The sequence below is a fragment of the Bombus vosnesenskii genome, unplaced genomic scaffold (assembly GCF_011952255.1).
Source record: "Bombus vosnesenskii isolate JDL3184/JDL3185 unplaced genomic scaffold, Bvos_JDL3184-5_v1.1 scf7180000013264, whole genome shotgun sequence".
In the NCBI taxonomy this organism is placed as follows: Eukaryota; Metazoa; Arthropoda; class Insecta; order Hymenoptera; family Apidae; genus Bombus; species Bombus vosnesenskii.
The window spans coordinates 9,551,751-9,579,025 of NW_022882924.1; the positions used below are offsets into that span (position 1 = coordinate 9,551,751).

General features: G+C 32.4%; 1 protein-coding gene across 1 annotated transcript in view; it reads left to right on the forward strand.

The window, feature by feature from the left end:
* Positions 1 to 27,275, forward strand: part of LOC117240664 (leishmanolysin-like peptidase) — a 211,653-nt gene that overhangs the window by 123,221 nt on the left and 61,157 nt on the right. Inside the window, exon 3 of the mRNA XM_033506695.1 lies at positions 20,766 to 20,866. Within this exon, the coding sequence (XP_033362586.1) occupies positions 20,766 to 20,866 (101 nt within the window). The remainder of the gene's footprint in view (positions 1 to 20,765; positions 20,867 to 27,275) is intronic.

Sequence of the window (27,275 nt, forward strand, 5' to 3'; positions counted from 1 at the left end):
CTATTAATTATAAGAAAATTGTGACTGGTTAGTGACACAGTACGAACGAGAAGTCCGAGCGTGTGAGAGAGACAGGAATAGGGAATTATTGAAAAATTCGATTCTCTTCAAACGATGATATCTCAGCAACAGAAAGTTGGATCGAAGTAAAACGAAAAGAATTCTACAGAGGACGGCTTCAACTGGACTCGAAGATCTTCATTAGTTTTGGAACAGTAATCGTTTGAACTTTTGGTAGTTTTAATAGATGTTATTTGTGTATTTAAGATTTCTCGGAATAAATATGTATATTTTTTGAACAAAATAATGTCGAATAATGTTATTTATAGTGGTTTTTATAATAATCCGTATATTAATTATAATGTAGAAGAAAAAGTTGGAATATCGCTCAGCTTGCGCATCACATCGGTTGAAATGTCTTCCATAGAACCGAAATGCATCTGTTAAGCAAAATATAAATTTCAAAGGAGAAAATTGGCTTTTGCCGTTGCATCCGCTAAATTTGATTAAATTTTTATCCAGGTGCAATTATTAATCCACTTGTGATTAAATTTTTCAATCTAAATTTGACCTGATTCTTTTACGTGTGTTGGTTTCCTGTGTTTAAATATTTTCCAGGAAATGTTGAAAATTGCAATATTTGTAGCTAGATAATTATATTACCTTTTAAACGACATGAATATACATTTTAAATAATCTCTTTTCCATTGCATATAGTCGCTTATATGAATTATTAACGACACAAAAAATGAAAAGTTATGATTACAAATTAATGTACGTATAACTCAAAACATTGTAAGTATTTTAGTAATTCTTATATCGATTTATATAAATCAATAAATTATTATTTTACTATTATTTTAAATTATTAAATTATAAAATTATAAAATTTTTTAAATTACTATTTTATTATTATTTATAGCGAGTTTCGTATCGAATTGTATTTTAAGTCGTACTTTGGAGATTATACCTCGTCTTTCTATATAAATGCACAAAACTTTCCATATTTCGTCGCTAAATATTAATGTACCTATCACCAGAAACACTTAAAATCAAAACCGGAGTCAGCGAGAATTTATCAGTTTGTGCGTTTATTTGTATAACAAGAGCTGTATATCATTATATAAGGTAAACGCGTTGTACAAGTAGCTTTCAAAGGCGATCATCAAACAATCGTCCCGCGTTTAAAATGGAGGTCTCTGCGTCAACACGGCTGATTCTGCATATTCTCTGACTACGCAGTTCCGGAGGCAATCCCATGCGAATCACCTCAATCTCCCCTCTGAGGATAAAAGTTGAGCTCTGTCTCGAGAGCCCCATCTAATGTTTGTCAGAGCATTGTATTTCCCGGTGTTGTTTACCATGTCGTTCCAATGATAATAAACCAATCTTGTGGTCATTTGTATCTCTTAACGTTAATTTTAAAGATTCCGTTTTAAAAGAGGAATTGTTTCGTATCTCAAACTTGCAGCAATACGGTCATATTTTTTCTTTCTACTTTTTGGACACCCGGTCTTTACGGAGAATTTTACAGGATAAACATTTTTAATACTACATAAATTAATTTTAAAAAACCAATGTTATTTGAATACTTTGAACCTTCCACATTTATAGTATTATAGTATCGAGTATTATCTTTTTATTTAAATTTTTCTTATCTAAGTATATGTATCATTGCAGTATCAAAATGGTGATTTATAAAAATGAATTATAAATATGAAAATAAATATGAATAAAAATAGGAAGATCTGTAAATCATAAAAATAAGAAAGAGGAGGAAGAGAAATGACAAAATTTTTGTTACATATAATTATTAGATTTTTCAATATTAATCATACAAAGAGTTTATTTAGCAAATTGTAGTATAATTTATTCGCGAAACATACGGTTCGATTGTTATTACAAACACAATTAATCTTTGTTAGGACGCTGATATCACCCTGCGATAAACATTTATAATAAATTATGTATTCAATTTTAGTTGATATTAATTATTTCTCATTAATGAAAATAAACGTTGGAGCATTGAAATTCTGGTTTATTTTGAATTCATTTGTAATATATGGGTATAATTACACGATGATGCATTTTGTACATTAGCATATATTTTAAACACGATTATACGAAACTGGTTTCAGTTATTAACAAAACATCAATTACACCTGTCGTTTATAAGTATATTTTCAGGTATGCACGTTTATAACTACGTAATTTTTAATACTGAAATATGAGAAGTCAAATCACAATTATTAATTATTAATAAAAATTGAATGCCCAAGTCATTGCATAAACTGAATCAAACCAACGTCAAGTTTAGCTAGTAGATTTTTTATGACATAACGTCGTTGCCCTCCTTACCTAACCTGCCTTAATTACCATTTAAAAATTAAAGAAAACTAAAGATTCATCATTTTCTTTGTCTCATCTTTGTTATTATTCTTCCAATTTAGAATACTTAGTTGTTATTTCGTAACAGTAGCACAAATTTACCTAAGAGGTAATGCACGAGTAGAATTTTAAATACTTTGATGTATCTCGAAAAGTGGAGAAAATGCTGGATAGAGTATTTTAAAGGAAAAATCAATCCTTAGAAAGATTAAAGTAATTCTTAATAACCGAAATGTTTAAATATGAAAAAAGATCAAACCCAAATGAATAAAAGTTTGTTGTTCTAAAACTTTGTCTCCTCATTATTTATTTCTCAATGTATACAAATGAAAAATATAGGAGAAAGTCGGAATCCTGCGAAAGTTGGCTTAATAGGATCCCTGTTTCGACATGGATCTGGCATACAGTTTAATAATGGAACCAGCATCCCATCTGTCTTTTGAACAGCGTGCTGCTGACAACCGAAGGTATGGGTTCTTCGAGACAAATGAAACAAAAACAAGTGACAGTACAAATAATAAAATAAAGGAAGAAGCTGGCACGGTCGGATAACCGTGCCTACAATAAATCTGTCAACATAGTAAAATATGCATCCGACGAAAGCGTGCGTCCTGCGCAATCAGAGCGCGAGCCTGGAACAAATGTACCCCACCAACCGAATGTCGGTCGTTATCGGAAAATAGTTTTGCGGCTCTGAATCGTAACGTTCCTCGTCAAGGGCGTTCCAAGCTTTTGCTATCTTCCACCCAAGGATTTCTCGGTATTACTTCCGTGCAAATTTAGTATCTACTATCAGTCATTCCCGTAGAACTAGTCTAATATTAGCTCGATATTTTACTTTTGTTAGGATGTCGAAATAAGAATGCTCGAGTATCGGAATTAGATTTTAAATATTGAAATGTGACTGTCTTCTGATCCAAGAACCAAGTTCGGAGAAAGGTGGGGTCGAGAAGATTTTGGAAATAGGAAATAAATAGAATAATTGGCTGTATCTAATGTTTAATCTGTTTTACGTCGCCTGGTAATTTTATTTTCTTTTACCCTTCACGTTGCTTCGGATAGAAATTGAGTCAAATTTATTAAACTTTCACTCACAGCGTCGTAGTTTTTACACTGCAATATGACGCGCTTGATAATATTTTAGATATGAAAACTTACGATAGTGAGATGTCATCATCTTGGCTTCTCGAGAATAGTCGTGTAACTGGTGCACTTGCACTTTGTACATGCACTTTGTGCCCCCACTTTCGTAAACATTGCAGTTTACTTCTTCAGGGCAGACCTTAAACTGCTTCAACAAGAGCAAAATACAAGTGCAATATCATGACATACATGGCAGTAACTGGTACATTACATTTTTCACAGATTGAGTGTTCTTGCTTGTCGAATAAATATTTATTAATTAGGGCCGCGTGAACTATCATCATTCTATCGATCCAAGTTTGTATCGTACGGTTAATTGGACTGGGAAATTTTTTCCACTCGATATCATTTCCTCGTGTTAAGTATCCACGGATAGCTGAGCAATTTCTCGCAGTTAATCAGCGATTCAAATGTATACATCCATTGTTTCTTGAAACTGTAAAAATTAATAAATTTCATAACAATTTTTTGAATGTTTGCTTATATTTTTGTATCTCAGAAGACGTGGTGAATGCAGATATCAATCTCAAATTAGGTTGCACGTGAGATGTCGATAGCAGAGTCTCGAAGCGTCGTATGTAACCTCTCACCTTACCGGTTACATCAAAATACATGACCTCAAAACTCTTTCGAAACTGTCCCCACGGTTTTTCCTCCAGAATGTGGCTTAGTAATGCTTCGATGTGATCTTGTATCGTATGGAACTTATCCAGTAGCTGCACGTACCTGCTGACTCGAGGGATGTCGACTAATGTGGCCGTACCATGTGCGTCCCAGTTTTTAAACTTCGTGAATATTACAACAGAATAGTAAACTTCCAGTTAGAGTGGTAAACTTTTGCATGCATCGAGATCTTTAAATAAATAAATACTTGAAATGATGGTTTAAAAAAGATGTAAAAATCGTGTAATTTTTATATGTATTAATGCGTGATTTCTACACGTGATCGATCATTTTGGGATTATTGAGATTTTGGGAAATTGCGTTAATGGTATAGCTGGATCAAACATAAAATCAATCTGAAGGTAATATACTCTGGTTGATTTTAAATTAAATGGCGCTATCTAATGGTTTCCTTTGAAAGTTACTTTGATTTTGGGGGTAGATTGGTGTTCCCAGCGCTCACGTATTTAGAAATTCCAAGCCCACCCTCTGACTTCGTTAATACTATTACTCCTTCATTACTCACCGCTATCAATTGCCTGCGGATATTAAACGGGGTTTCATCTTTTAATGAAAGAAATTTAATTACCGTAAAAATAAATGGGCTGTTTTAATACTATCCGGTATATTATATAATCAAATTATTTGTAAGAAATATTTGTAAGATATTTGCGTCTCCTTTATTATATTACTATCATTTATTAGAATATTGTGACCAACGTTTCAGATACACGAATGTATTAACTAGTTGTTAATTGTTCTGCAGTGAAATGTTTCTGTTATAAACATTTCGTTATCATATACTTTACTACTGCGATTTGTTTCATAAAGCTTCAATTCCACTAATTAAACCATGTCAATTCCTTGTAAAACTATGATAAATATAATATTGTTTCTGAGTGATTCTGTACGACTATAAAAATATTGTATTACTAATAACTGTTTAAAACGTACAAATTATATCTTTCGTTGTGTATAATTTCAACTTTATATATTGCAGCTAGAATAGTTAAAGTATAATTAATTAATACGATTAGCTTACAACTGGAAACTATTTAGAAATGATTATGCAGCTACATAATAAAAAAAAAATGTCAAAAATTAGGGTAGATATATTGTTCAATGATGATACGAAACGCAAATATTTATCTCAAATTTTACTTTCCCTAAACATTACCAAGCAACCTAACTCCTGATATATTCCAAGAAGCTGGCACGAGAAAAATCGATCGATAAGCGAGTCGAATAACAAAGTATAGACTTCGTTGCTGGAAACGAGATATCAGCAAATAAATGCATCGATGATGCGCCATAAAAGGCAGTGGCAGTGTATATTATCTAGCAAGCGACAGGTTCCAAGTTTACAATTTAATGCATGTTAAATCGCTGGAGTAGAAACGAACGCCGCGCCATATATAATAGAAGGTAACGTGGTTGCGAATCTCAGTCGTCATCGCTAAGCGAGAAAGGGTTGACGTCCCGAGAGTTAGATAGATGGGACCATGTCGCAACATTATTACTAGATAGGCAGTGCAATTAAAGCTAAAGGCTGAACAACGTAAGTGAATAAACCAAACAACGAGCGTACGAGAGAAAGATGCACAAAGATGAAGAGGACTGTTTCACATTAATTCTACATACGAAACATACAGTAGGCATTTGTATTAATATCACGGATTTGCTATGCAAATATGTATATACGACGAGTAAACGGTAATGATTTAAACGAATTTAATGTCGCTACTAAATCTTGGTGGGTCTATGAAATTAGTGGAGCATGTAACGTGTATAAATATTTCGAGGAAAACCATCACACGTTTTCGGCTTTCTATATGTTCTTGTTCAGTCATATGAAAGAGTGTACAGAATTGTAACTTTTTATTTTGAACGGGCTTTAAAACATCCAGCGTTTGAAAAATTGAATGCGATCTGTTTTGATGCGTTAGCACTTCAAAATCCATTCTTTCTTTGCAGTTTTTCTGAAATTTCCATATAGAGAATACGGTTTATTGTAAATGTTGACGTAACTTAAAATAATACTCCCAAATTTCGGAAATGAATGTCGAATAATCTGAGCAGGTTTCAATATCTTCTTTTTTAATTGTTAGGTGCTCTCGCAAAAGTATCAATTCATATCGAAGGTCTGTAGTCTGGGTGTAATTTGATTTAACGAAAACCGTTTGGTGTATAATTCAAATAGAAGAATTAATTAACAATACAAAATTCAGCACGTGTTGCCACATATCGTTGAATAATACATCTATGCTAACCCGATTTTGACGCCGAGGAAAATGTAGCTAGTTGTACGAACATACTGAGCAAACTTGTTTAATACGTAGCGGATAGAATATTTTAAAAGTTGCCAGTTTAATACTTCAAATATTTAGAAAATTTTCTTCGAGTCGTCCTTTAAGTTTGCTTTTTCATAAAACGGATACTAGTTAATAAAAGTTGACGGTTTATCAGAAATGCTATTGCTTTATTTTTAAAGAATCGTTTATTTATCCAATTGTAAAGCTTATATACTAAACTATTTATAATCGTAAGAAAATGTATATATTTGTTTAACAGATCTCAATAGATAATTCTATCTTATGGAATATTTCAGATTTTATGTACGACCCATACGATAAGTCGTATTAATTATATTTTTGTACAGTAATCATCCTGAAAACTGACATTAGGTTGATGCATACGAAATACGTAAGCTTCTCAACCAACGGAATACGTTCGAATTATTAAAAAAAGTGGCAAAAGTAAAATTTGACAAATTCTATAGTGCCCATATCGCTCGATAAAACAGCCTTTCTATCGTATTAGCTAAACGTTAAATTGCATAACAAATTGCGCTTCTTATGTTACTAATATAGAAGCGGTTGATATAACACTAAACGACAGAAATAAAAAGAGTTGCTTTTCTAAGATAGCACCGTACATAAGGAAGTTATGCAACAAATCTATAAAATAAAATAGGAGATAGAAGCAAGTTGATTGACCATATAACGAATTTCAACCTTGGCCGTTACTGCCGCGACGAATTTCGTGTTAGAAGCGTGGAAACGCGCGTGATATGCAAATTGCTTTAATTTATACCGTATCTGGAGACTGTTGTTTGGCCAGGTTAGCGATTGGAGAGAGGTCGAGGTCTGGCGAACGTGCCTGAGCATCGATTGCCACGCTTTGCAGCGTGCTACTTGTACCGTGGAACCCGATGATCTGTGACTATGCGTGCTTGACTACTGTTGCTACCATCTGTAAATCGCCATGCACGCGAACATGCGTGCATGCGCGAACAGCTTAAGTACTGTACCTTTTTACCCTGTTCTTGTTTTTTTTCTATCAGCTATTGGATTCTGTGGCAAAATTCGTTCGTATTTCTTTGAGAAAATGTCAAAGAGTGCTACTTTCGTAGAAGATTTATCTGTTTAATCAACGATATACGTTACTCGTGGAAGCATATGAACAGTTGGTCGTTAAATGTTGTAAGTTTGTTTTTCAAAATAACGTAATTAACCAATCCACGTATGTCTCAGTGATATGAAGAATACAAATTCATGATAAAATTCTACTTAGAAACAGTGGTAACCTGGAACAATAATATGAAACATGATAAACTCAGCTTTTTCAATTTACAAACTAACGCAGATAGAACGGTTAAGAAATAGAACGACAACTTGTAGGGATCTTGTCTGAATATATTGTGCGTGTTGTACGAAGCACTTCGAAATTTCATTAGTACTGAGATGAGATCCGACTGTCATGATTATATTGGTGAAGTTTGAAACGAACCTGAGAATGTACATAGAAGCTACAAGGTATCCAGTCCAAGTATATGTTTCATAGTCGTGTATCAAAATTTCGAAATATTTCGTGTAATACATACAATATGGACATAAAATTTGTCTATCGTAAGTGTTAAAATATCGTATTTTCCTTTGCCAGTATACATTACAATTTTTATCCTATATTCACAAAAACCAAATTTGGCTACATTTCATACGAATTAAACCATTAAAGATCCAGCAATAGTTACTTATAATGTTCTAAATTTCTTCTTATTAAACCAATCAAATTTACTATCTCTTGTCACGAACAAGTTCTGCATGTTCTGTACCATTCAAACTAGAAATCGGCGTATAGACATAGCAGCGTTGCACTTCTGCGAATCGTGTGGATTACTAGGCACTTGCTTCCGTGTGTTCGATAGCAACAGACATGTCATAAACTCGTAATATAGCGTGTTGCTAATCAGTGAATACGAAGCTGCTTCCCTTTGGGCCTGACTCTGTCGTTGACCTGCATCTCTAACTCGTTAACTTCCGAACCACTTTGATCGACAGAGTGCTACTAGGTTCAAAAGGACTGTAGAGCTGAGACGATTACCAATTTGCTGATCAGATTAATGATCATCTACTATTTCTTTTTTCTACACTATCACCTACTCCTTCTAAACAAAAACTAAAAAGGAAATTAGAATTTTATACAGCGGAAATTTAGAACTGTATGTCAACAAAAATTTGTAATTTCGCAGTTCAGAAAGGTTGGAAGACAAATTAGAAGACCAGGAAATGTATAACTAAAGCTATTTTGCTAAAGTATAATCGTATAATATTTTATTTATTTTATAACATTTAGGTTATTACTTTTATCGAATAAGTCTGAAAATGTATTGTATTAAAATTGCTTGAAAGCTTCTCTAGCATACACTGTATCAATTGTGTTGTTGAGAGTAACAATTAAACTAAATTGATACGTCATTTACTCTATGTAATAATAGATATATAATTTACACGAGTTTCAAGCTATACTTCCCTTTTGTTAACGATATTAATTATCGAAATAGAAAAAGCTTGAATTTAATAATCTTATTTACGATATACCGCATAGCTGCGTGTAAACGCGAAAATGGTTCTGCATCGTGTATTGGCATTTGACCAAAGCGATCGACCGAACAAATTACATCGCCCGGTAAATTACTTCCTCTGCTCTGACAAATTACAAGGGATAGCCTGTTTTAATAAAGGTAAAATCCAATTTTTTATACATTCAGTAGCAAATCTATTTCCATTTAGAATTTCTTTCCAGATATATTTAAATGAAAATGCTTTTTCATCAATTACAACAGAGTATTATTATTATTATAACGACATTTGACTCTAGAAATAATATTTAACAGTTACAAATCCAGATTATTATATTTCACAGATTTCTTTTAATTTAATTATTTTCTTCGCAGATTACATAATTTCCGAAAGGCGATTTCCCAACGATAGAGGATATTCTCCTTCTAAACGTACCAAGTTAATACGCGTTGTGAATTTATAGCCTGGCAAATAGATTTAGAGAATTAAGAGTATCTTAATCATTCTTTTTACTACGAATCGTGCCGCGTTATTCATTTGAATGAGAATTCTGAAATACCACCGGTCGTGGACCTTTTTATCGTGCTCTCGTTGGTTCGCAAACCGACTGCTGCATAATTCATGGTATAAACGGCGTCAGCGAGCCGCGAACTGGACGAGCAAAGATCCGTAATATCGAAGAGACCTCGGTGCATCACAAACTCGCAGAGGCACCAAAGACTTTCCAGGTGGATTCGACTTCAGAAAAGAGGATTGGCTCGGCAGAAGTTGGAACGGTTAACAAACGATATCTATAACTGCGGCAGGCCACGCTGCATTAATTTTACAATAGTTGACAATGCACCAAGTCTTACATGAATTCCAACTTTGCACCCCGAATTTTTTTCTATTTCTTTCATGCTCGATTATCGTTCGTTCGAGATGCTGAGAAAATTCTTTTAACATCATTGTGCGATGCGTAGTGGACTATGGATACGTATCGTATGAAATTTAAATTGTTTTTTTACAATTTCTTTAATAGCATATTAATATTAAATTAAATAAACGATTTGTCGAAGTATTCGTTGATTTTAAATATTGAATGTTATTATCAGAACTCATCACGATTTATTTTGTTTATTTATTAATTTATTCGCAATCTCTCTGTTTAGAGAAACTGATGAATATTTTGAATGGCTAATTAATTTCCTAAATGACAAAACTGCTCCATACCACAAACGATAGCTTAATATTCTATGGTAGCTGTAACGAAACATAGAATTGTGCTGGGTCTTTCTATACGTAATTTTGTAACTAATTATATTATCTATTAGAAAACTTAGCAGCAAAGCGTATTTCAATAATTTGATTGTATATTTATGATTATAGTACACAACATCGTTTGGTAAATTCTACGTTACCGATATTGTAAATTTCGGGAGGCTACTGTTATATAGAAGGTCAATTGCCTTTGATATTAATCGTAAAACTAAGCTACGTATAGATAGCTTTACGTCAGGATTGTATTGTTATCAGATGTTGTAAAGCCAAATACCCTGAGATTGCCAACGCAATCTTCGGCACTTTGAGGATGCCAATTTAGCTTAGAAGCCTAATTCCATAGTCTCTGCCTATTGTGCATAGAGAGGAAGCTAAGAGGATTATAGTCGTACATAATCAATGAATTATGAGATTGACCAAGGGAGAAATGACAGACAATAAGGGTACGTTTATATTATAATAAACCACTGAGTATGTACTGTTTGCGAATCAAATCAACTTATATTTATATATACATTTATATATATATTTTATATATATAGATATAATAGATATATATAGATATAAAAATAAATTATATGTTTTCGAAAAAAATAAATCTATGAAAGTCATGATATTCAATCGTTTTCAATAAACATTCGACATAATGTTCAATAAATTAATAGTATTATGTTCTTTTTATACTACTGATTAATTTTGTTCATAAGTAAGTGCTAGTATTTTTCCTCCTTATATGGAATTATTTTTATTGGTTTCAAATTTTAGAGGTTCTAAATTTTAACCTGAAATAGTAAAAGCTTAATTTTAAATATCGTGAAATATTAATCAGGGCAAAAGTAGGCGACCTTATACCTAGAATTCTGGGTCATGTTTCGATTATATTTTAACTTCGATAAATATCGATTGATTGAAACCGAATTTTTATTATGTATTTTCCATGATCTGAAAAATAACTTTTTTAGAGGCGAGAAGTTTCATTTAAAAAGTAAATCGGTGTTAAGATCCTTTTACGCACCTTGATACGTATCTATGTGTCATCGCTATAAGAAATAATGAGAGTTCCGAAGGAGCTCAACAAATTTAACACGATTTTCCTTTCCTTCTGTCTCACTGAACCAGAAAATGGTATGCTAGAAGTTTTTATTGGTTACGTGTGTGTAATATGACATTAGATAAAAAATGAGAGAGATTTCTCCAAACCCTAGAGCTCAAGTTGAACAAATCTAACCATAAAATAAATCATATTGCATTAAGCATTACTACACAAACTAATTCGAATGTTGTAATATAATTTTGATTCAATTAATTCAAACAGAAAATTTATGAATGATGTAATTTCTTTATCGAATCTTAATTTGTCTATGGCGTTTTGGAATTCGATTTTGAACAGGCGATATTTCATTAACCAAAATAAAATAAAAGTCTAAAATTCCAATGATATTTAAAACAATACATAGCATTTCACAATGTAAAATCAGTAGTCTTGATGAATAAAGTTAATATATTCTTGTTACTTTTTGTCCATATTAATCCATAAAATTTGGAATAATTCAGAAAGTAATACTAGAACTTTGAAAAATTAAATAAGAGAACTAAAATTTACATTATTTAGCTACATTTACAACGCACTTAACATTAATTATCTTAGTTGTACAAGCCTTTCGTTCGTAGTTTCCTCTGTTCTTTCAGATCTCCATTTCTATCCTACACTTATTACTCTCAGGTAATATAAGGAAAGCGCCAATACTTATCTTGTTGTTAATGGTCATTTATAAAACGTCTTGTCTCCTAGATACAAGGAACACACAGTGATATTGCTATCTCAATTACGATGAAGGTAGCTTTCGGAGAATTCATGGCATGTGGTGTAATATTACCACGTGTAGAGTCACATAATACTGCTGCTAACACTAGGTGTGCGGAGACATATACCGTATTTTATACACACATACGTTCTCTCTTGTATTTTTCTCCTCTTTAATTTTATTCATTTATTAAAGATTATATTTTAACGCTACGTTTTATTTGGATTTTTTTCAATCAATTTTACTGATTTATCGATCTCTTCTTTTCAACATTGCCATTATGAAAGCTAATTCCAAAAATTTGTTAAATATTCTTTTCGTCATATCTGTTTTTTCTTCCATCTAGATGCTATAATTCTACGAAGTTTAAAGATGTTGAAATATTTATAGCAACAGAATAATTTCTTCTTTTAATCAATAAAACTTATACTTGTTTCTTTGATTTATTCAGTGCCTCTAACACATTCTTTGCGAAAGAATAATCCGTATAATCGTAATTTTCTCCAACATTTACAAACAACTTCACCATTTGATCTTCTTTGAACTGATTACTTTCATAATATATATCTACATAATATTATTAGTTTCCAAGCAAAATTACGAACGTTGAGAGAGACCTGCGAAATGGTATTTCTAGTAAGGTAGGGTTTATCAGTTTGTTAGTAAGGTACGCGTATAAACCTGACAGAGGTTGGAGAGCCACCAGGAATACTGAAAACCAGGACGAACCTGATGCGAAATCAAGGAGCTTGTTGGATGGAATCCTGGTAACCGCAGGAGAGTGAAACTTTGTAAACGAACCCGATGCGAAATCAGAATGTCACTACAATGAAAGTTTGCGGGCGAATCTAATGTAAGTTAAGAATCTCTTAGAAAATCGGGAAACGTATAGATGATGATGGTGTAAAAGCTATAGAAAGAAAACAAATCTATTTATAGATGACCGTACATTTAGTTGAAGTTCGATGCGCGATATAGAAATCTGTATATTTAGAAATTTATTTGATACGAGAAAACTTTCATCCGATTGCTTAACTTCGATTTCAATTTTAACCATTTTATATGTAAAATTCATTTCTGACTTCACTTCGATTTTAACCATTGTTCCAAATATGAAATTCGTTTACGATTCGCAGTATATATAGAAGTGCCTGTGAATTCACTATATTGAATTAATATAACGTAGAGTTTGCAATTTAGCCTTACAGATACGCTATGTGTTGTACAGGCTAACAACTGGATATCTGTACATAAAACTATACGAGTTGCAGGGGAATACACAGAGACGTGGAAATCTCCTTCGATACTTCTCTTTAAGCCTCTTTCGTTTCTCGCCACGCATGTCAAATTACTTTATTAACTCGAATACATCTGTTCAGAAGCACAATTTCAATAGAAAACAGAATTTACCCTTTCTGCAGTATTAATGAAATTCAAGCAATAGAATTCTATTGCAGTACAGACAAATATCGTACAAATGACCCTACCATATCGTGAATATGAACAATTTGAAATGTTTAAAAGGGAAGGGATATTGTTAACTAAATGCTACACTTCTTTTTATACTCTTGTCTTTCTCTGTTCAATTATTTGATAATATGAATTAGTTGAAACAAATTATTTGGTAAGACGTAAAAGCTGAAATGATATTGCATTATGACAGGAACATGCGTCAGTAATAGATATCAGGAATACTTGTCAGTTTTTAATAAACGCGATAGATTTCAGTATTGACAGTTCAATAAATTACATATTGATCAAATTCAATATTTTCGAATTCTGGACATTTATCTATTTATTAATGTCATTGGTAAATTAAGGTTTAATAAATAAGAGAAGGATTTAAAATTTCATTAGAATTCCAAGATATAAATAACGTTAGTAAACTGAAACAAAAAAGTGAAACACTAATTTTTTACAAAGTGGAATTGATTGATTTGTTTCTTAAGTAACTCATATGAGAATACAGAACTTAATTAATCAATGATAGATCAAAGACAAATAAATGTTATTTTATTTTACTTCGTCCCTTTATATAAAAATTATTTGCGCAGTGCAATGTCGCCTTTTTCTACTCGCAGTTACTCATAGGTAGGTGATATCGCGTTATTTCCTTAATTTTTTCAGACGTATAATTAAGAATGTAATAAAAAAATTCCTTCCTTATTCGCTTAAAAAATGTGAAGAGTGTACCCACTAAAATTACATCTTCCGGCGGGGCGTTTCGAATAATATCCAAGTGTTTTATTAAAAGAATGGACACCGGTATTGATAAAAATTGAGTTGAAACGCGACTAGGTGCGTTAACGCATTTTCCCCATTCGTTATAAGAACTGAAAGAAGAAAAAGGGATTCGTATTCATCATATTACGCGAACAATGGCGAAGTTCGTTGCATATGATTATCGGATAGTCGCTTCTTTCCGCGCAGACAGTTTTCCTTTAATAAACAGTTACAGCTGTAGTAGCATCATATGCGATGGAGATAACATTGCGTTTTTACGATACGCGTCAGTGAATAAGTAGTGCGACTGTGTTTTAAATTACAGTATATGTTAATAGTTCAGAAAAACTCTGTATTATTTATCATTTTATTATATTCTTTAATTATCGTGATACACTTTAAATATCATTCTCAATCGATAAAACAAATGAACGTGCTTGTCTGTAACTTCAATGAAGAATTCAATGAATCGAAATGTTTTTATGCTCATAATTCGCGACAGTTAAACTTCAATATTCTCTTTTTATACTTGTTTTTTTTTCTTTGTTTGTCGACTAACCGTGTCACTAACCGAGGAACACGTATACGCGCTCATATACACACATACGCGTCTCATCTTTGCACTCTGCACAATCAAATTTTAATAACTTTATTCTTCGAAAAACCTTCTCCATCTACCTGAAATCTTCTTGAAACAGATTCGATATTCACTTCTGCTCGCCGGCGTTTCTCATAAAAATTGTTAAGCTAACCTTCGGTGTCTGTACTACTGAAATTGAAGATAGAAGAAAAAATGCCAGATATTTGACAAAGAATATTTAGAACATATTATACAAACGCACATAAACGTGAATTCTTATCGCATCGATTTTAAAATATAAATCACATTCAATCGCCTTTCTTAAAAAATATCCAATCATCTTTCTTAAAAAATATCGCGATTTAATTCAGAAATTTATCTTGGAAACTCGATTCTTAGACGAAATCGCAAACGTAAGGGCAGCACGCGTGATGGAGTTTCGCAACAAGCTTGTTTCTCTCGATCAAGGAGAGTTCGTCGGAGCGTAAGATTTCCAGACAAGCTGCGACTCTACAGAAACGCCTTGCACAGGAATGCTTTTACCTGAAGCTCACGTGTCACTGACAGCAATGCAAGAGTCGTTCTCATGTACCTACGTACAGGTATGCGAATAGAGGTATGTAGATACGTATTTCTGAGAATGTATCGTGTCTGTATATACGCCACTACGCAGAGTTTCCTGCGCTGCTACGTGGTCGAAGGTTTGTTCCGTAGACACGTACACGTAGCACAAAGCTGCGGACCGTGAGACAAGCTTTGATCGCCTGGTAGAATCGTGTACACAGTAAATGCACTTGGACGTTAGTGCAGTGGCATGTATGTGGCAGGACGCAACATGGGGATGGTAGGAACATCGTCTAGCGTTCATGGTCTTACTACGTACGCACCGTCCGTGGCAAGTCTTCCATTAGTATAAAAGCAGAAACACAGTTACACTTTGCTTCGACGTATGCCGCGCCATGAAATTAGTATTAAATTGCTAGTTACGGGTCCTGTTAGTTCTGATTGGTGATTGTATAGTAGCATTTGATTTATGTACCGTGTAAAATGCTAAATATGAAATGTTATATAGAAAATATGTTAAATGGAGCTGTAATGTTGCAGAATATAACGTTAATTGGTATTTAAATATGCCAACAATGTGTGCCATTTGGCTATCACAAAGTTTTAATCGGCGTTTGAGTACGTGTTGTCTATACGATATTTGAATATATACAATATTTATTGTTTATAAAATAATTGCGACGAATAGGATAATAAAGCTGTCGATAATTTGCTGAAGCAATTGTTTGTCTAATAACTAGGTGTAATGCAACAGAAGATGTTCTCTGAAAATTTCATTTATGAAGAAATTACTATACGAAGTAGTCATTATATTTTGGAAATAATTATTGAAATGTAAGTAGTTATACAAAATATGACATTGTTCAAATTAAATGCAGCAATAAGTTGCAAATGTTAGAATAAAAATCGTTTTTCCCTATTTAAAAGCAATTTGACTGTTCCTAGAAGTTTCAAAAAATTCATTTGGAATTTCTTCTCAAATCACCAATATTCGTCTATGTATTAACATATACCAATCTTTTTGCATATTATAATTGCTACTAGTAATAACATTTGCTAAATCACTATACTTTTAAATTCGCAATAAAATATACGATTAATTTTTTAATTATTTACTTCCTGCTTTTCTCGATATTGAATAGCTTGCTGATACTGAAAAAATATTAAACGTATATATATATATTATGAGGTTTACGAATATTAAGATTGTTATATCATACAAATATTTCGATATAAAATCACGTAATATTTCAGACAGACATAACGAAAATAACAATCGGCGATACAGAGATTTTTGGTCTTTCGGTCCACATAGTGGTATGTATCTGGGGATAAAGCACAACAGTTGGTTGCTACGGAAATTGTGCACCTGTCCAGTTTCCATGATCTCTCTATTATCCGTTCCCTCTTTCTCGTTAGCGAACATGCAATATATATTGGAAAGCTAGACGACGCGGAGGTAGGTCTGCATATAGAAAAAAGAAATAGATGATTGAAGTTTCGAATACCAATATTCGTTTGATTGAACCGTCTTGCGTGTATCTATCCAAATATAGTCTACGTATATATAAATCAACTTCTATTAGATTGGTAAACCAATACGCATACATATTGCGTATATACAAGCATTTATTAATCAGAAAAAGGAAAAGTAATAATTACAAAAGATATGGTAGATGTGGCTGCGAACAATACTACAGAAAAATTAAGATGGTTTCCTCAGCACATAAAGTATAGGTTTTCTGCTTGTAGGATGTCGTATAGAATTGCTTTTATTGAAAGAAAACCGATCCATAAATTCCGACCTATGTATATCGATGTATATGGGCTTACAATGCGCGAAGTTACGGTTAGGTAACTTTTATGAGAATTAACTGACAAAACGCTGTGATAAGTTAGTTTTTCAAAGATACAATACGTGAATATTCACCACTAGTTTGCAAGAATTAAAATCGATCTATCCGAGATTAATTCGTGTTTATTAACTTCTAACTTGGTAATTATAGAAATTTCTGGTTCGAAAATAATCCACTTGGAAGCCTAAAAAAGCATGTCATTTCAATTACAATAATATAGAATCCTTAAATATGAAAATAACTTGTTACTAAAATTTGTTACTAAAAATGTGATCGTTTTACTATCTGAAAATTTTATTATCCATATATTTTTATCTCTCCTGTTAATTCGAATATTAAGCATTCTACTGTACATCTTTAAACGCTGCTCGCTAAACATTCCATTTTTAAGATAATCGTTACATAGATCGTAGATAGCAGTTTAAAGTTTTCATCCCTGTTTACTGGTTGCTTCACTTTTAATCCGACGTTTCTAAAGTGGTCTGGTACATGGCCGTATCAAATATCGTGTAATCGGTTTCATTGTCACAGGAGAGGAGTTCGCCAGGAATGCAATTATGCGAGGATCCGCATTAAGTTTTAATCCGATCTAGTTTTATACTTGCGGAGAGTTTATGACTTGCGCGAAAAGCTTCTTAACGATAATGCGATATCTTGAGAGGTTAGGACAGCATTAACTTTACTATCCAAAGGGACAGAGCATCGTGAAGGTTGGATCGAAGATCGAAGGTAAAGCGGGAGGGTAACGAAATGCGCATATACGTACGTATAACATAGAAGATAACGATGGTACGCTAAGCGTGTTCCGTCGTAACTTACAGACCACTTTAGCGCGTACTGACTAATATTCTCTTAATTATCAAACTTCGAGACTTCTCCTAATTTCCACCCCTATCACAGGGTTTATCAAGTAATAGGAAATGACAACGTATGTCTGTGTAAATTCCCTGACTGTAAAGATAAGTTACGTTAATTCTGGATTAAGCTTATTTCGCGTTAATAAGAAATTTCATATAATTTTCATGTTGATAATAAAATTAACGTTTAATAAGAAAGTAACATTTATAGAATTTTGGTAATTTCCTTTTTGTAATTGGTTTAAAGTTGTTATTGCATCGTATTGTATTTTTATTTACTCTCGTAGACCGAAGATGTTTATGCATTTATGGGATTTTATGATGCATTTATTCAGATTTGTTTTAAGATATACCAATGTAATCATTAGAGTCGAATCTCGTAACTGATGCAGCTAATGCTAATTTTTCACAATATTTTATATAACACGTGTAATATGCATATTCATAAAAAATGCCTGTAAACATTTGAATAACTTCGTGAGTTAGTATATCAGAATATGCAATAATTGATTGCCATTAATACCAGACGCGACCTCAACGCTAAATCATGTTGCATGAATCCGATTGGATTCTGGATTCGTCCGACACTGCAAATTCAGAGTGCAATCTCGTGCTTCCAGGAATCACAATATGCGGCAAATGTTTCAAGCTTTTAACACGATTATAACTGAAATAGGCAAGTGTTGAGATGATAGCTAATCGATGAAATAGAATAATTTTGGACGTAGTTATATAGTTTTAGATATCAACTAATGAGAAAGAAATTCAATTACTTTATACGTATGATGTTACGAATGTACATACAAAGTGTCTCGTTTTATTCGATCCATGCAAATACTTGCTAAACTGTATAAAAAAAAATAAAATAAAAATAAATAAAACTTATCTAGGTAGGCGTGCCTTCGAGATTTCATGGTGACTCATTTTTTAACAGAACTTTACACTTTTCTATACACTATTCGATGCATTTTTTAATTCTTTACAAGAGGTATTAAGGCACTTGAATCAAAAAATGATTAGTTTAGAAGATATTTGAACTTTAACCTCGTAAAACTCTTCAATATGAAAGATAAGATTTTACGTTCCTTTCTCTTGTCTTCCATGCACTCAATTTGATGAAGTTGGAATCGGAATATCTTTTAAACTAAGCATCACTTCTAATAAAATATCTACTATATCTGATAATATACCTACTTCTTTGTAGAGAATTAAAAATTGTATCGAATGTGTATAAAAAAACTATAGTTCCATTTAAAAGATCGTTGCTCATCTTGAAATCTCGAAAACGCCTCTACCTAGACAAATCTGGTCATTATAAGACGTCGCTGAAACAAAACAAGTTTTATTTGAAACACTTTTTCGAATAACAGATTGTTTAGCAGATATTTGCAATATTGGGTCGATTAAAATGACACACTGTGTATACACAGTACAATACTACAACACCTCATATTCGTAATGTCGTGTGAAATAATGAAATTTCCTTTTAATTATTTGATATTTAATCTGGATATTTAAGTTACATAAGTGTACTGATTTGAATCACATGTATATTCGCAGATGCAGTTAAACAATAAAGTTGAAAAAATTACTTAGAATTGAACGACTTATTTCAAGTGGAAATTCTCGAGTAGCTAATTATTCTATTATATGTGTATTTTCTTTATTACATAATATTTCTTGTATAAAAAATTTATATGTAATCTTATGTTCTAGCATCTATATGCTAAATGACGTTGAAATGAATTAAATTAAAGAGAGAAATTATTTTTGTAGAATTCTGTGATATTTGTCCTTATAAAATCCAGATTGTTCTAAATGTTGAGAAGTTTCGAAGAGTCTGGAAGGGTTGTTCAGTCAAGCTTGGAAACTCTTTTGCCCAGAATTCAGAACCTTCGGGCTATGAGTGAATTTGAAACTTTCAAACTTTCGGTCGTTTATCCTTTTGTTTTCTCGATCGATATATATACATATATATATGTATCTCTCTCTCTCTCTCTTACTTTCTCTTGCTTTTTATGCTGATTCAAGATATGAGAATATATCCCTTCTACAGAATCAGATTTTTATTTCTACAACGTAAGCTGCAAGTTGCGCAATAGCAATAAAATTGCTTTTATTCTTCCAGGAAAAGATACGTGGAACATTATATTGGATTGATGAATACAAAATGCTTCTTAATTTCAATCACACATAGTTTCTTGGAAATATCGTGTACTGAATCAAAGTAATTTTCATATGAATCAATGTGCTTCTCCAACGATCAATTCTTTTCATTATATACTATATTTATAAGAATTATGTCTGTTTTACAATTCAAATACTCTTGGAATGGAATTGTCACATAATGTCTTCTAAAATTACTTATGCATTAAAACATTGTTTAAGTCGAATAGAGATATCTTAAATCTTTCTAAAATGATAGATTAATATGATTGACTCTTTGATGACAATTTTTCCTCCCTTTAAGTTCATATAGAAAAATGTACAAACTGTTAATTTAAGTCGCTATTGTTGGTTGCAAAATGGTATTTGATTTAATCGTCGTTGTTTTTGTTTTATAGGTTGTTCATGGCGTTCACATAGAACCAGCACATGAAGTGAAAAAGCGGAGTATCAGTCAGCCGGTTCGGATCTTGCTATCGTACGATGAAAGCGTCTACAGGTGAGTTTGCATGTAATTAATTATACATATAATTAACACATATTAGATATGCAGCTAAGCATACAATGCACAAGCGTTAAAAAACTGTTGCCATAAAATGAAGGCTATGCTGATCTTGGAATATTATTAAAAGGTATTAAGAGATATTAAAAGCTAGTATATTTTCTTTCTTTTAGCTATTTGTAAGAGGTAATAGCTCTTCATGAGTAATTCAACGGATCTTAAGGTTGGAACTTATTGGAACCGTTTATTCATCTAAATTTTATTTGTATTTATTTCCGTAGTTAATATATAAATACTTTATGCATCCAGATGTAATATCGCAGAGTTCAGTTATTACTTTCAATATTCTTTCAGCTTCTGTCTCAAACTTATTAGAAATTGCAGTATTATACTATAAATTCGATACGTAGAAAACGTTCTTAAATTTCAAAGCTACATCCATTTGTCGTTACATTATATCAATACAAAACATAGACAAAATTCTCAGTGACTGTAATTTCTGTTGGCAATTTGTCGTCTTATTTGCTTCTGGTAAAAGTAGACGCTGATATCGCTAGAACACGGGTGTGTGACGCTGATACTTTAGCATCGAAACCGTATGTAGCACCAAGCTTCGTATTTCTTTTTACACTAATGCAAAGACGTTGCAGCCAAGATCTTATATAAAGTACTATACGATGGGCAAGAGAAACGGGAGGTGTCTCGAACGAAAGTGATTTATGCATCACACGATACTTCACGTAGAACCTTCACCACCACACGTTTATATTAGTATCGATCGGCTGAACGAAGCTTGATGTATACTTGCTACACACCATCCATAACTTGCTGATACTTGATACACTTGAAACAAGGATATCAGGAAATTGTTTACTTTATGTTATAGTTAGAAACTGAAATTAAGACTTAGTAATCTTTTAAACAATTAAGCTTGTAGCATATTATGAAATATTATCAGTCTTTGATATAATAACGAAAAAGAAAGAAGAAAATATACTTTTAAAAGAAGTTATGAAGGAAGGTATTCCTATCTGAGAAACTTATTCAGTTGTATAATTTTTAATAGAACTTTACGATCGAAGACCACAGAAGAAAATATATTAAGATATAACAAAGAAATCCACTCTTATATTATTATAAATTGTTTGGGATTAAATGTGTATCTCTGTCATCTTTCTGGATATTTTAAAATCATTATTTATCACACACGTAATTATATGATTTAGTGGATTTATATAACAGGATGTTCCCTTCAACTACCAAATATGTAGTCTTTCTCACATAGTCCTCAATATTTTTTAAATATAAAACGAATTACAATGAATGCCGTTTATCCACATAAATTATGCTCGTGCAAGTTATTTATATTGAAACTAACGCTATTTTGTGCATATAAGTAACATATCTCTCTATGAAATTATTATTTATTAATATTAATTATATAATGATATATTTATCGTCATTGCAAAAATGAAATGAAGGAGATTTTAATGGGACAATAAAGTGAAAGATAAAATAATATTCTCACATCCAAAGTTGTTGACGCAAATTCTTAAATAAAGTTGTGGGTATGTCGTGAACAGGACGTGTTCTGGGTGAGACGCGCTTTGCGTCGCTAGGAGTCGCAACGAAGTAACTTTTAACTTCCGGACCGGAAGTTCTGCAGTTGTTAAATGCCACCGTGGCACGGAGCATAACTTTCCGAGTAGTACTCCGTAAGTTCCTATCGTGTATTCAGCCTAGTTTCTCTAGTCTTGGACATGTATTCACAATATCTTAACTGTATCTGAATGGATATCTAGATCGAGGGTTGCATTATCTGTTTCATTCCTACTGATGCAATTAATATATTAAAATGTATCTTCAACCTGTTCCAAGATTTTCCAGCCAAACTTTATCACTTACTTATAGTTTAATATAGCTTACAGCTTAATTTCTATATAATATGAACAGTAAGATTATACGTATAAAGTAGCAACGCGACATACAATATAGTTTCGTGCAGAATATGTCACATTCAAAAGACTGCTAATAGTTTACTCTCAGATTTACAACTTATTAACATTAGAACTACCGATAGTTGACACGAAACTATTTCTACCAAAACCAGTTATTTTGACTGGTCTTTAAAAAATATGTAATAATAGAATATTTTTATATTTATTGATTTATTACTTTCTTACAGAAGGAATACAATGTAATGTAGTACATTTTTGGTATTATTAATCCATGTGGGACCATGATCTCTAAACGAAAGTTGACACATTTATAAAATTGTAGAACCGGTCATTTTGACTGGTGTGGTATTTCTAGTATTAACATCTAGCGCTCTAGCGATCGATCTGGAATTTTCCTGATAACTGATATCATCGTATTGAATGATACGCAGTAAAAATTTAAAAAACATACAAAACTAGGAAACTGGTTAATTGGGGTTTGATAAACAGATTGCAGCACCCTTTTACACTTTGACAAGTACCAGTCATTGTGACTGATATTGGTATAAGTAGAGTCGATATTATTTTGAGTTTGAATATATAAAAAACAAAATAAAATTCATTATATTCCTTTAGTTATCATTGCGGAAAGAAAATATGACATGAAGTAGGAATTTTAAAATAAGATTATAAAACCAGTCAATTTGACTGGTGTGGTAGTTTTAGTGTTAAAAGCAAGATGTAACTTCGAGAGACGGGCATTTCATTAAACAAACTTAAACGTATCAAGTTACTTGTGCTCGAAAACAATTAGTTTGAAAGATATTCTATCTTGAATATTCAACATGTGAAAGAAGTAATAAATAGCGAAACTAGTAAGTAAGCAAGAAGAAATGTAACTTTTGTACTTTTATATTTATGATATATTACATTCACATCGTCACTTCTATGTTTTACGAAATTGGGGTCAAAATATCTTTTAAACCATTTATTCTTAGACACAAGTAACTTAATGTTTCTATACGAATACAAAGTAAAATTATGTAGTCACGCAAGCGTATTTAGCTACTGCTTATATTTTTCGTGCAAGATTCATGGTAGTCCGCGTGAAATGAGATCTTTTCATGCGTGTGCATTTATACATATAAAATATATGTAAATCCATAGCTTGCATAAACAATGCTTATACAATATGAAGTGTCAACCTTATACATACTAAAATGATTAATTTCCGCCTATTTATAACTCGTTACCCATGTTATATTGTACAAAATATTTTCTACAATTTTTTTTCGGTTTAGAATTATACAATTTCTATAGGACAAATTGAACGGTCGAAATTTTTTAATAAATTTAAAAATAAGCAAATTCCCGAAAAGTGAATATCTTTGGTCCACCGAACTAAAAATCTTCAACTAATTTAATGCATGTTTTTCTAATATGTTGAGTGTGGGGTTGTTATTGATTTATGCTAGTATCACTTTGACAAATCAGGGATTGTAAATCATTCGTTAACATAAAACTGTTCAACGTCGTACACAACGATACAGCGAAGAATCTTACAACAAGTATAATAACATTTATTGATGCGCGATATAAGAAACTAAAAAGTAAACGCGTACTTTGAAACGTACAGTTTCTATTTTGTTATGTTCGTATCCTTTTAAGGATATACATCCAGCATAGAAATACCTATTCATTTAATTTCAAGTACGCGCTAGTTTCTTTCATGTTACTTTCAACAGCACGTAGCTAACACGACCAACAAACGATGTACGCCTTTAAGCTTACTCTCTCATTAAAAGTAACCTTTTTCGACAGCACTTCAAACACATATATTCCACACCTCTCGTTAATAGAAAAGACTTTAAATTCACATATGTCATTATCAAACATTTGTCATCAGATGTCCTAAATGTGGATAATAAAAATAAAGTTTCGTACTATAGAATATAGAAAATGTCATTTTCTCTAAGAAAACCACGTATATGTAGTATTTTTTAATGCTTAATATTTTATAGTATTTTTATTTATATTTTGTATTTTTAATTATCTTCATTTATTATTTAACATTTCTACGCAACAAATTGTTAGTCCATTATAACAGTCGAAATATTTTCGCGCAAAATTTCACCAAGCAGTGTTCCTGAATTTTGTTAAAACATTGGCAAGAACATACTTTCACCGATACATATAAATGCGTTGCAAGTTAATTGAGAAAATGCAGCCAATTCCCCGTGAATTACGACGAGGCCGAATTTTCATTCTAGCTGCCCAGAAACTGTCGTCGGTAATTAATCGTGTTTTCTCGTTACCGATAATTAATCCCGTGTCGCTCGTATCGCAGCGAGTAAAAAAAAAAAGATAGAAAAAAAGGAAGGAAAGAGGGGAGAAGAGAGGACAGAATTAACCGATTAAGCCGGATCTATCGATATCGACTGAATTCAACCATTTGACGTACTCTCTCGGGAGATCGGCTATGGTGTCCAATCGAATAGAAAGCGTTAAAATTTCCGTCGACGACGAAAAACTTGGGCACGCGCCAGATGAACCGCACTGTCTGCATGTGTAGGGTCGTTTCACGACTGACATACTCTTATTCAATTTGCCATCCACTCATGACCGTCGGCGATATTTGGGAAAGGTTTTCTTCATTGGAATGGATCTACGCCAAATGTTTGTATCTGATCAGAACAGATACATATATTTAATAAGTATCGATGTGTGTATAGGCAACTGTGAGTGGGCCTTCATATTTTGTAAATTGGTACCGACGATAGAAAACGGTGGTTATTAATTATAAAAACGAATGTGAAAGGAGCTTTATGCTTAATGTTCAAGTTTAACTATTGCGAACTTATAAAACACTTCGATTTATTAAATCTAAATGATACTTGAAGTGCATCATAATAATTAAGAAATGTGTCTCATGAAAGTTATCCCAAGTGATCAGAAATAATTGATAATTTTTAAAAGGGCAACTTATACGATAGGATCAAAGAATTAGACGAAACTGAAAGTGTATAATTAGCTCTTAGAATATTATCTCGTTCATTTTCTCTAACATTGTTAAATTTTCGTTTATCTGAATTACGTCTATTTCCATATACGAAACAATGTCATCCGGTTGACATCCGATTAAATTCCCGTGATTCTATCGTCGGCCAATACATCAGCTAATGGTTTGTACCATTAGCCGTCACCGACTCGCGAAACAAAGCTGTCGTAAACTGTCTCTCCTTGGGAGGTATTCTCGAAATTTCGACGCTGTCACGTCGCTGTCACGTCGCTGTTATCTTCAACCGCAACATCTTAAAATATTTATTTGATATTATGTCCTAAATGTTTCTACTTGCATCAGATTCATGACAGGAAATTTTCTCCCCTTCTTCACAACGTTCGTCGATAGAACTAAAATGAAATCAATTATTATTATTATTATTAGTAGTAGTAGTAGTAGTAGTATATTTTATATTAGCCTCACGACCATAAAAGAAACTCGGTTTACAATAAAAATAATCTCTCTATCGTCATGCACGTTCTGTTCTTAACCATCTCCATACTTATCCATCCTTTCACACACACGACCTCATTTTATTTTACTATTCCTTGTCTACCGACTGCCATCTAACTCTTAACTATTATATATGTCTATTATCTATTGCATAAATCTTTACCTACTTGGCTAGATAGCGTCTTTCTCTTCACTCTTTCCCTTTTCTTTTTTCCCAATTTTCTCACCCAGTCTGCAATCCTACCTTTTCCTCCCTCATTCGCTATCTCTCCTACTCTGGCCCCTCTAATTTTCTAATTTTCTATACTCTTTTGTCGTGTACTCCAGATTTAAACGAAATCAACTATTACATCAATTTTGAGCGGGTAAATCTACTGTTAGAACACAACCATAATTTATGAATCGTTATTACCAGCACACTATTATTATTCTTTCTTCGAACCTTTGTTCCTACCGTGAATTATTTTTGTTCATTATGCGATCGTACATTAATATCGCGCGAACAAGAATAAACTGTGTGCAGTTAGAGTACCGCATTAAGAGCGGTATACCAATTTATTATTTTCCACTTTAAAAGTAATGCCTACTACGGAGAAGCGCTTAACTCCTGCTTGAGATGCAAGAGAAGTGTGGCGTGCACCCTTGGTATTCACCAACTTTCACGCTAATATCAGCCCGGACGATGTATAGTCTTTGGCGTAAATTACACGTAATGAAATTTTGCAAGGAAATAAAGGGGTCGCGTAATCTTCGATTCTCGCGGCCACCGTGAAGGTAACGACGTGTAATTTTTCATTTCCATACATAAGATGTAAACTGGGATCTTTAGAAGATCTAGAACATATTGTATTATATATCGTAACATATATTTTGCACATAGAAGTATAGCTTAGTATAAGTATAAAAGTATAGCATAAAAGTATAATCCAATTTTGAAAAATAACTTGAAAATTTG